We start from the raw sequence: 12,373 nt of genomic DNA on the forward strand, positions 1-12,373 counted from the left end.
TCCCGAACGGCGGCTACGGCATTGCACTGTTTAAGGTAAAACAACTTAACAAGTAAAGCACGCTGAGGCAAGGTAGGATGCATACTGAGCACAATTCGTCAGTCATTCGAATAACTGCCTGAACATTCCCAATCCCTTTTTAAGTAGAATTGGTGGCGCTGCTGTCATGTACGCACAGTAAAATTTGCATAATCCTTTTTACCTGCATTTACTGCAAATATCTGACTGCTTTTGGCTCCACCAGTGCGAAAATTTCCCCTATCAGCGACTTTTGATACTAAATCTTTTTTTCACGGAATTCATCTTCCCATGCCTTCGAAAGTCTCAATATAAAATTTGGTCTCATTCCGTGCATTAGTTTTAGCTACAGATACCTCCCAAAGAGGGAAAGTTAATTTATGGCCACCCTGTATTTTGCAGGCAATGAAACTGACAAGGTTATCCAGGCTGCATAGGAGAATTGTTTGGAGATCAGAATTTAGGTTTCAAGTGGTTGTTGCAGTTTCTTTTTTGCAATGTTTGTCAAGTGACAAGGAGGAACATATACTGTTGTCAATGAAACTGTATCAGATTGATGGTCAACTGGAGCAGGTCATTGATATGCAGAAGGGGGAGAAGGATAGATTAGTTGCATACTATTAAAATCTTTAAAAGTATTCTGATGAATTTTCCAAACGACAAGAACTTGGCCCAAATCTTTGAAAGGTTCACTTATCAATTTCATGATCATTTAACTGTCATATGATTAAAAATTGATGATTATGATAGTGAATATTTGAAAAGAGCTCAATAACACTTTGCCATCAATTAAAAAATGGACAGATTTGTTTAAAAAAGGTTTGTTAAGACCACTTGGATTGCTCAAAGGGAAGAATTTCTGATTCAGTTTGTATCAAAACACAGTTAAATCTGTCAATGCAATTCATGAATCAGACTCTTCTGTACAATGCAAAAAGAATCCCTGTAAATCCAAAGTACCTTCTTGTACTAGTTCTAATAACATGAACAATCAAATATAAAAATTTGATAATCAATTTGAGAAACTAAAATATGAATTAGAAAAGAAAATAGATAAGATACACCCTCTGTCCAAAAAGAAACCAAACTTTTGATGGAAAATAAAGCAAAGGCCAATTATAATTATTCAAATTATTTATTTCAATCAACATACTCGCCCTCAGCTTCGATACAGTGTTTGGCAAGGTCAATTAATTCATTAGAGGAGTTTTTTATATCAGTTTTTGGGATACTGTTGAGGGTCGTGGTTACTGCCACTTGAACATTTTCAATGGTGTCGTATCACTTTCCTTTCATCAGCAAATGAAGTCAGGGGAAGAGAAAGAAGTCACAGGGCGCTAACTCAGGTGAATACGGCGAGTGATCCAACACACAAACTTGGTTTTTGTCCAAAAACTGTCTCACAATGTTCGAATGAGGAGATGGTACATTATCGTGCAAAAGTGACCAGCTGCCCACATCACGATAGTATTCATGCCATATGCGACGAATTCTCGCTATCAATCACTTCAAAACTTCAAGATAAAACTCACCACTGACCGTTTGGCCAAGCGGAACGAATTCTTTGTGGATAATGCCCTTGGAATTGTAGAAAAATCAGCATTGTCTTTACTTTCGACTTCTCCAAGCGACTTTTTTTCAGATGCACCCTCTTCTGGTGCTTGTTTCAGGCTCATATTCAAAACACTTGAAACGTTTCGTCAAGTAACGATCGTTTCAAGGAAGTTTGAGTCCTTACAAGTGGTTTTTTTTTTTTTAATGAGATCCTTGCAGTGTTCAATTAGATACATTTTTTGGTCATCAGTCAACTTGTGGGGAACAAATTGCAAATTCAATTTATGAAGGCCCAAACTCTCAGTCACAAAAAGTTGTGCACAGTGGATTGTGGAATCCCCAATTCATCTTCAATCAATCTCATGGACGATTTTGGGTTTTCTTTGATAAAATCACGCACTTTTTGGATGTTAACTTCACTCAGTCCAGTTTTTGGACAGCCTGGCTTTTCGTCCTCAAGCGTCTCACGACTACTTTGAAATCACTTAAAGCACTCGTAAACTTGACTACGGGATAAGTATTCATCACCGTATGCTTTTTGAAGCATTTGATGCGTTTCGGTAAAACCTTTACCAAGTTTAACACAAAAGTCAATCGCAGCTTTCTATTTGAAGCTCATTTTCCAGCCGTTCGTCAAAACACACCGTCACTCTTGGCACTATAACTCGGCTTCTAATGAAACAAATGTAATAAACATTTGACACAACACTAATGAAGGTTGCCACTTTCGACAACAAAAAGATACAAGTGGAGCCACTAGTTTCTTCCATTTTCGAAAAAGTTCGGTTTCTTTTTGGACAGAGGGTGTATTAGCTATTTCAAAGACAGAATGAAATTTTGAAGTCAATTTCATACTTCAGTTGAAGTTAGCTTCTCATGAAAAGGGGAATGTGAGTCATGTTAATGAAAAAAGAACCACATGCAAATAGGAGTAATATGAGTAATTAACACCTTTAAATGCTTCTGGTGTGAAGAACCAGGTCACATATCTAGACATTAGGCTTACCCAACCCTGTTTTCAAGAGATCCTAAGCAGCTCATATAAACATTCAAGTCTTAACATCATTAAATTCCTGATATATAACCTCATGGAGTGTATAAGATATTATGATAGTACTAATAAAAAGTTTACATCATGACCAACTTCCTATTCACAAATTTCCTCCAAATTAATGTATTATCTGTCAAGACTCCAGACATCAGAAATTTCAGTCTTTAAGGCAATTCCTACCGCATCAATCACCCAGATCATTGTCTACCTCTGGATCTTTTTCCAGACATTTTTTGTCTTTTATGATTAATTTATGAGTGCTGTGATAAAAAAAAAATTCTGCAAGTTGAGAGGTTCATGGCGTGATACGGTTTTTGTCAACGGAAAACAACAGTGCTGCAGAAATTCACCGATGACCGTGTAAGGTTTAGAGGTCTAATATAATGAATGATAGTAAGGTTAAAGGATAAACCAAGAACTTTAGTTTTGTTTGAAAACTTCTAGTTGAGAGAAACTGCTGAAAAGCATTGCACAGTTGCTCCCACCATGCAACTGCTTTTCAGCATTTCCTACCCTTTTCTAGCCTTGGGATCTCCCCGAGTTTTTCTTTTCACTATCATGTTTCTATCTTTTGACGATGTAAGCCACAGCTTATAACACTGTGCTGGAAGTCTATCTTAAGTGTTCCCCACTTTCAGTATTATAAACAACTGAGAAGCAAGCATTCCATTCTGTCTTCAAGCATGTAAATTTTGCTCTACTGAGCCACATGGCTTGTCTTTGGTAATACAATATTCAAGAAGAATGGAAATATCAATATAATTTTTGAAACTGTGTATATAACTGCAATTATTGAATTTCTGAACCTAACAGGGCTGTGAAAATTAAGGCAAAAATGTATCAAGTCATATATCGTGACAATTAAATATTATGAATTCAGGAGTCTAAAAATTAATAACACTTTCAAATAATGTTGCATGAAAGCCTAATTACCAGAGAAAGAGATGGAGAAATGTGTAAAAGCACATGCATCTCTCAATAAACAAATTTGTTTTGTTATAATGAAACATGTACATTAACATCTTTTCAATTTATAAAGTAAATTTTCATTAGAACAAACAAATATTGAAGTAAATTTTAGCTAAGATTTTGCTCTGCATGTAATTAATATTTTTAATAAAGTTTGATTTCTTATTCACTGTTTCAAAAAATTATAATAGGTGATTTTTTGTCTCATCAGAAGAAATTGCATAAGAAATGAGAAGAATTCAATGACTGATTTATGAAATTTTGCTTATAAAATGATTTTACTGCAAGTTGATTTTGTCAAACAAAAGATGGATGTACTCATTTTTGTAGCATATTAACAAATTTAATAAATCAATAATCCATATAACTGACCTGTGGCTTGCATGTTGGCAAATTTTAATTTTTCAGCTTGAACTGCTAGGGCAGAAGGCCTCAATACTATTTTTGGTGTAGAAGAGGTTACATTATGAGATACATCTAGAGGGGGAAGTATCACTTAAATGAAAAAAATGTAAACTAATACACTTAATTGTGTGATTTATTGAATTTTACCTTTGAATACTGTTATATAGGTAACAACACTCTCAGCAACAACAACATATCTTGACAAATTTTCTTAGCAAACATTTAAGATAATTTAACATGTGAAAGATTATTAACATATGAACTAAGGGTTAATCTGGAAACAAAGACAAGACTATCGTGGTACTTTTTTTCAAAAAAACTAAAGGACTAATAAACAGTGATGATTTCAAACTGGGTGATAAAAATCATCTAGCATCTAAAAACATTTACCATGCTGGTGGGGGGAGGGGGAATATGATAATACACCCAATTCTTCATTCACACAGTAGATTGGTTCCAGAAAAAAACATGTAAAACAGAATAAAGTGCATATGTAAAAATAGAAGAATGGTTCCAGATGTGAAAACTCGATACAAACAAAGTTATTTTCAGACAAAATATATGAAAATCATCGAATAAAACTAGTTAATTTTAATGGAATATTTTTTATTATATTTTAAATACTTATTTAAAGTATATACATATTATCTTTCTTAAAGAAAATAGTGTGTCACTAACAAAACAAAATTCGAAATGGCTCAAATACACTGTGCATATGGTTATTAGTTAAATTTTATTCACCACAACTTTCTGACAGTAGCTGCATTCTTTTGTGTGAGACTGGAATTAAATCACTTCCATCACTTGAAACACTTTGGCCTTCCTGTTCATACTGCAATGGCAAAACATTTTCTACAGTAAAAGGAACTAAATTAGTACTAATTTCCAATAATTCTGAAGGTTGTTTTTTTTTTATACCACAAACTCTGTCATTAATTGTTGAGATCCTGTTTCGACTATATCTTTTTATAATTCTTCATATCGCACCATACATGACTTCAGTTCACGTTTAAACTGTTCAGCTTGTTCAGTATTTGGATCATGTGTTAAGAAAATGACTTTGCAATTTACTAGCCATTTGAAGCCCTTCTTGAATTAATCCTGCAGTGAGTGGAATCTATTCGTCACTTTTTTCTTTGAGATTCTCAAGAACAGCTTCTATTATTTCGTCATCACTAACAGCCTTGTCGACCATCAATTCTTCAATATCTGCAGACAAAAAATTATCAAATCCTTCTCCGCCAACTGCATGTGCTAATCTGATGATATTGGGATATTCAGTTGTATGCAAAGGTACGGGGTTTTTCTTTTCACACATTCTAGCCAAGTAGCTTTCCAGCATGCATTTAAAGTTGATGGTTTCAATTCTGATGACCTCAAATTAGCACGTTTTGATGCAATCCAAAATAGAAAATTTCTTCCACACATTAACCGTCAGTAAATTATCCTTATCTAATTTATCCAAAATGTATTGGAATGTTCTTCTTATGTAATAAGTTTTGAAGGTAGCAATCACACCCTGGTCTAGTGATTGTATTAAGGATGTTGTATTATGTGGCAGAAAACAATTCCACATTTGGGTGTTCTAAAACAGGATGGCCAGGCTCATTGTCTATAGTCAATAAAACTTTATAAAGTCCTGATTTTTTTCCGTCAAATAGCGTTTAACTTCTGGAACAAAACAATGATGGAACCATTCATTAAAAATTTCTTTTGTAATCCAACCTTTTTTATTTGCCTTCCAGTGCACTGTTAACTTGTTAAAATCCACACCTTTCACTGCCTTGTACCATGGTCTTAGGGATCGATTAATGAGTTTAGTATACGATCTCCTGAAGCATTGCTGTAAAATAATAGTCACATGATCCTTGGCTGCTTTAAAGCCACCAACACTTTTTTGTGATTTCGATATACAAGTTTTACTTGGCTTTTTTTTTTCCCCCAAAAAAGGCCAGTCTGATCTGTGTTTCAAACTTGATCAGGAGTGTAGCCATCATTTTCAATAATCTTAGACAGTTTTGAAAGAAATATCCTAGCTGCCGGCTCATCTGCAGGTGCGGCTTCTCCTTTTATTTTTACATTATGAAGAACATATCTTGTGAGAAATTTTGTTAGCCAACCTGTGCTTGCAGAAAAATCACAATTGTTTGATGTTGTTGGCTCCTTTTCCTGAATCTGTTTGTACAACCATAATGCTTTCTCTTTGATGACATTTCCTTCTAAAAGGTATTCCTTTTTGCGAGCAATCCTCTATCCATAATCACTAGGGCCTTTTCATCTTCACTTTTATAACGCCTCTCATACGATGACGACTTGGCACCTAATTTTGTCCCATAAAGAACAGATTTTCTAATGGCCTCTTCATTTTTCTTAACCGTTCTCACGGTAGCTTCATTTAGTCCAAAATATTTCCCCTAAGGATGTTGAACCTTCTCCAGCTGCTTAACAATCTAAAATTTGGATCTTAGTTTCTAAAGAAATAGCTTTTCTTTTCTTCTTCTTCTGTCTAACTGAATTATCTGACATCATGATTGAAAGGGTAATGTTATGAAAATATCTGAAAATAATCAATAATTAATTTTACGAATTGGATATTATGCATACAAAACTTCAAAATTTAATACATACCTGTATAACTCTACTGCACGAACAAAACACAAGACGTATAAACATTTCGAATTGTAAACAATAAATGTTTGTTTAGCAAACAGCTTAACTCCTTCCAAGCAGCTTTATATAGGCGGGTCTCCCATAACGGACCAACTTAACTTCAAGGAATCAGCATAGCACCCTTCTGCTTCCAGGAACCAATGGCAATATTGCAGAGAATCGTAAATACAAAAATTGATTTTTTTTTTTTTAATTGTCGCCACAATTGTCTACATTGTGCAGTGTAGAGTAATCCCTGATGACATCGAGGGGATCCCCCAAAATTCAACTTTAAGTACATATGTACCATTCTAGGAAATGATAATTATAGGAAATACCTTTTTTTTTTTTTTTTTTTTAAACAGAACTGAATTCAAACAGAAATTTTTAAAATAAGTACCATTTGAACCATGTAAAATCAAAATATGTTGTGTTTTACACGACATATTTTGATTTTACAAAAAAAAAAAAAAAAAAAAAAAAAAAGAATTGCTTCTGTTTTCTAAACCATATTATTTTGAAATCATGTAAAAAAAGGCCATGTAAAAAGAGAATTAGCTGTACTAATTCCACAGTAAATCATACTCTGTTCACATGAATACATGTTTCCAATAACCTATATCCAATTCATGAAGAAAGCTGTACAACTTGAATAATGATTTTGTATCATCCTGTATAAGTCACGTAATATTATGAAGTTATCCAGTTTAAATCAATAACAAAATGTGTCCAACCTGAGAAAATCCAAACACAGCGACTCTGTTCTAGGCTTACAAATGGACAGACCAAGGAATGCTAATAGATAAATATACACTTTAAAAAAAATGCATTTAAATATTGAACTTCATTGTAAATTTCCTGGCTGAAGTCTCATAATATTATTTCAAGCTCAGTATCAAAAATAACCCAAGTTCAAAAAAAATGTAGTGAATTGCATCACACACACTGAACTTTTATGAGTAGAGTTACCCTTCCATCATATTAATTTGCATATGTGACAGCGTCACATTGTTAAAGACAGTCAGTCCTCAATGTACGACATATGTGACAACTTTTTGCAGAACAGATGAACTGTCAACAAAACTCCAGTCTACTGTCCAGCAAACAACCTTTTTAAATATTGCCCTTTATAACTTGTGTACTAATCCCTCTTGAAAGATGGTACTGAAGGTATTACTCTGAGCAGGCTAAGAATCAATTATTTTTCTGTACAATATAGAAACTGTTCTAGAGACCATGCATTTTTTCAAACCACTTCAGGCCTCTAATAGGACAGACAATATATAAATTATATGAAATCTTCGTAATATGTTTATGTCAAGAAAGATTAGTTATTCCAAGGAGAGAATTCTCTTGTCCACACTGGGTAGTGTCAGAAGTAACAAAAAGTTTTGTGTTGTTGTTGCTGCAAGAAATAAGGACTAATTTCTTAATGCTGAGGAAGAGGTGTCATCACAATAAAATGCTATATACAGGGTGTTCGGGATAAATTTGACAGTTTCGTAAGGAAAAAGAAAATCTTCTTTGTATCTATTAAATTTAATGAATTGACAAAAAAAAACATTACAGGCAGAGTTAATTACAATACTATCAACAAGATTTACTCAAAATAACCACCATTAGCATCGATCACAGCTTCAATTCTGCTTCGGAACCTCGAACAAGCTGATGCTACAGTCTCCCTGGGAAGGGCCGCAAAAACTGTTTTAATTTTATCCATTAACTGGGCTTTTGTATTACTGGAAGTGCGATTGGTGTCTTTTTCAACTGCGCCCCATACAAAATAATCCATGGGGTTAAGGTCTGGGGAGTTTGGAGGCCAAACATTTGGACTGGTGAAGTCGTAGAAATTTTCAGACAACCATTTTTGACTTTTCCCAGAGGTGTGGCAAGGGGCCGAATCCTGCTGCCATACATACGGCCTACCATTGGCTACCCTTGTTATCCAGGGCTTGACTACAGTTAGCAACTCCACGAACAACGCCCGAATTCCAATGCCAGGGTTCTTCAACACCTGTTCCTGCAGATTTGCGAGGAATTCTGCTGTACGAACGCAATCAGATCGTCTGCTAGGGATCTTTCTTCTTGCTACATCCTCGTAGTCACCATTGCAAGTCTCTAGTTCATGCCTGATTGTTTTTACTGTATTCAGGGAGCATTGGGCAGCAGTCGTAATATCCTTATTTTGATGGCGGGCACGAATCATCATGATACAAGTTATTCTCTTCCATGATTCAGGTGGGTTCCAGCTATCCATCCTTTCTGACATCTTGTATATGAATGAAGAAGGGTCCAAACTTTTAAATGAAGAGAAGTGTGTGTTAATACATGTAACTTACGGAAAAATATAATTAATTATAAATATGTCAAATTTATCCCGAACACCCTGTATATATATACACACACACACACACACATATATACAGGTAACCCTCATATAACGCGGTCTACAAATTGTAGTAACCCTTGTTTAACGCAGTTTCGATAAAAACACAGCTTATAAATTTTAGTAATCCTTTATCTTTTCATATATTTTTTTATATATTTATTATATATTATTCATATATAATAATAATAATAATAAATATCTTTTCATATATTATTTTCATACATTTAACGAAGATAAAATTTGGAGACGCAAATTTTATCTTCATTAAATATGCGTCTGCCCGTATCGTACATGTAATTATAAGCAGCAAATTTATTTTAGGGGAAATACCCTTTAGCATGCATGCCAATTTTTTTACTGTATAAAGTGTTTATTGTTGAAAATTGTCTTCGTTTTCTGCCAGGAAAGCACATGAAAAATCATAAGTGTGTTAATAATCTCAAGTCGAGCACTTTATTTTCTGGTGAGTTACATACAATATGTAATGCTTTTTTATGTAAAAAATTAATTTTTATGTAATGGTCACTTAGAGGGCTTTGCAATATGGTTGAAAACGAAATTAGTGAATTAATTGATGGGAAAATAGATTTAAATTAGGAAGAATTGGTACAATTAATAGATGACATCGAACCAAAAGGCGGAGAAAGTTCTGCTGAAGATTCTGATTGTGATGAATCCGTTAAAGAAATTACCAGAAGGATTAGACTTGGCAAGAAAGGAAGTTATTTTACGGATAATAATCCATTGGAGCGCTCCAGAAAATTCGCAAGACAATTGGATATTTGTTTAGCTCCATATTATGAACTTAATAAAAAATTGCAGCATAGTGGTAAGCAAGGTCTTATTACTGACTTCATGATTACTAAACCAGCTGAAGTATGCAATGAGAATTATACAAATGATGTCCAAGAGATTTCAAGTGATGACGATGTCCAGCCACTCTTAAATAAAGAACATAAAATCTTCGTTTTGAAGACAGTCATGATGATTATATTATGCACTTTATTTTATTTTGCCTAAAACATTTGTGCATTATATGCAATGAAGTTTATGTACAATTTAAAATTTTATAAGTTTAAACTATGTATTTGTTTCATAGTTTATATGTTTTCTTACCTTACATGAACTACCTGAATTAAACAAAAATATATTTTTGTTGGATATATCATTGTTATTTATATAATTTAAAACAAAATGATTTTGGAACCTAACCCTACTTTTTCTATGTGATCTGAGTCTCGCATAACATGATTTACATAACACAGCATTTCTATGGAACCTAACATCTACGTTATACGAGGGTCACCTGTATATATATGTAGAAAGATTTTACCATGGGTATACTATACATTAGAGATACCAAGCAATTTGATCAGAGCTTACTCCACCTTTACCAGGAGTTGCCTCAGACCTGAAAATACTTCAGGGGCAAACTTGACTTATCTGCTTGTTTGCTTACTTGGGAAAAAGTATTAAAACCAAGTTTATTAAATTGCTTGGTATGTTTAATATATATCATTATCATCAACATCAAATATCTGATATATACTCTGAGGTGTACAGGATATGATAGTACTACATGATAAATTTACATCATTACCAGCTTCCTACCTACAATTTTCCTCCAAATCAATCTATTACCTGTCAAGGCTTCAACATTGTCAGATCTTATATTTCTATCTTCTAAGGCACTTTTTTACCGCATCAATCCACCTATATCTTGGTCTTCCTCTGGGTCTTTTTCCTGCCAATCTGGCAGAGAAAAAGACCCAGAGGGTTACTTGTTTTGCTAATCTTTCCTCACCCCATTCTGTTTAGTGACCATACCAACAGAGATTAGCTCTGCTAATGCATTCCTGGATGCTGACAATGTCAAGTTCTTACCTAATATCCTTGTTTTTAATATGACATTGTCACTGATGCCATCTGTTCATGCCCCTAATCTTCCTCAGGACTCTCAAATCTGCAGTCTCTAGTCAAGTGTTTCATTTCTAACACAGCTCTCAGATCCATAAGTTAAAATTGGTTTGAACACTGTCTTGTATACAGCTGATTTAGTGTTTTGGCTAATTCCTCGCTTATTCCATATACATGTATTCTGTTGACTTCCTACTATACCAGCTTTGTTGATTTTTGTCTATTTCCATATTTAATTTACCATCTAGACTAAAAATCAAGCCTAAGTAGATGAAATATTTTACTTGTTCTATAGATTCTCCATTCACCATGCACAGTTGATATTTTCAATGTTCCTGCCGATTTTCATTATCTTCGTCTTTTTAATGCTGAGCTACATACCATATCTATTACAACAGTTATTCAATTTAATCAGGGAATCTTGCAGACTTGTAGCAGATTTATTTAGAAATATAACATCATCCACATAAAGCAAAGAACTGACATTAACATTTCCAATTTTGATATCAGGTTTAATACCTCTTTCCTTCATAATGTGATCCATATAGATAATGAATAACAGAGGGGATAACGTATATCCTTTTCTCACACCAGATTTAACATTAAACCACCTTCCTGTACTTCAATTCTAACTGCTGACTTACAACTCAAATAAAGACTAAGTATTGCTTGATATAATATCCCATTAACACCATATAACTGTAGCGTTTTGAATAACTTCTCTCTTGGCACCTTGTCATATGCCTTTTCCAGATCTACAAAACTTAAATACAGATCCTTGTTATATTCCCATGATGTCTCAATTATCCGTAATAAAGTGAAAATCTGATCCTGACACAACCTCTATTTGGCCTGAATCCAGATTGTTCTTCACCAAGCTTCTCTTCCACAATCCTTCTCAACTGTTTCTCAAGTATAATTACATATATCTTACCAGGAACACTCAGTAATGAAATACCTCTGTAATTCTAACATTCAGTTTTAATTCCCTTTTTATATATGAGCACTATGAGAGCTCTCCTCCAATCATCTGGAATTTGTCCCTCTGTCCACGCCTTCTAAACTATGCACTGCAGCCATCGTACGACTTTTAACCTTCATACTTGAACATTTCTGCCTTTCCGGATTTCAGGTTTTTGATGGGCTTTTTCTTCTTCAGGAATACATATCAAGTATGGATATGTATTCCTGACTGCAGGCCCAGTCAGTGTTTATTACCACTGTGCTGTCATCACTGCTTGTTTCATTTAGAAATTTTTTCGAAGTAATTACTCCATACTTCAAAGATATCTTTTTCTCCTTTTTTTTTGATGTCACCTTTATCGTCTCTAATTCCTTTTACAGCACTCTTTCCTCCATTTCTGAGCTTCTTCAACAACCTCCAGAATATCTTGCTACCTTCTTGATATTTATTTTCTATG

At 34.0% G+C, this 12,373-nt stretch overlaps 1 protein-coding gene across 5 annotated transcripts in view; it reads right to left on the reverse strand.

The window, feature by feature from the left end:
* Window positions 1-12,373, reverse strand: part of RanBP3 (ran-binding protein 3) — a 282,159-nt gene that overhangs the window by 174,101 nt on the left and 95,685 nt on the right. For 4 of the 5 annotated variants that reach the window (XM_090404725.1, XM_090404724.1, XM_090404728.1 and 1 more), the window contains exon 7: window positions 3,965-4,069. The exons of the other annotated variant lie outside the window; for it this stretch is intronic. In XM_090404725.1, the coding sequence (XP_090260851.1) occupies window positions 3,965-4,069 (105 nt within the window). The remainder of the gene's footprint in view (window positions 1-3,964; window positions 4,070-12,373) is intronic. 5 annotated transcript variants of the gene reach the window in all.

This window comes from Typopeltis vanoorti, chromosome 15, assembly GCF_054136105.1.
Source record: "Typopeltis vanoorti isolate ZY-2024b chromosome 15, IOZ_Tvanoo_1.0, whole genome shotgun sequence".
NCBI classification, from domain to species: domain Eukaryota; kingdom Metazoa; phylum Arthropoda; class Arachnida; order Uropygi; family Thelyphonidae; genus Typopeltis; species Typopeltis vanoorti.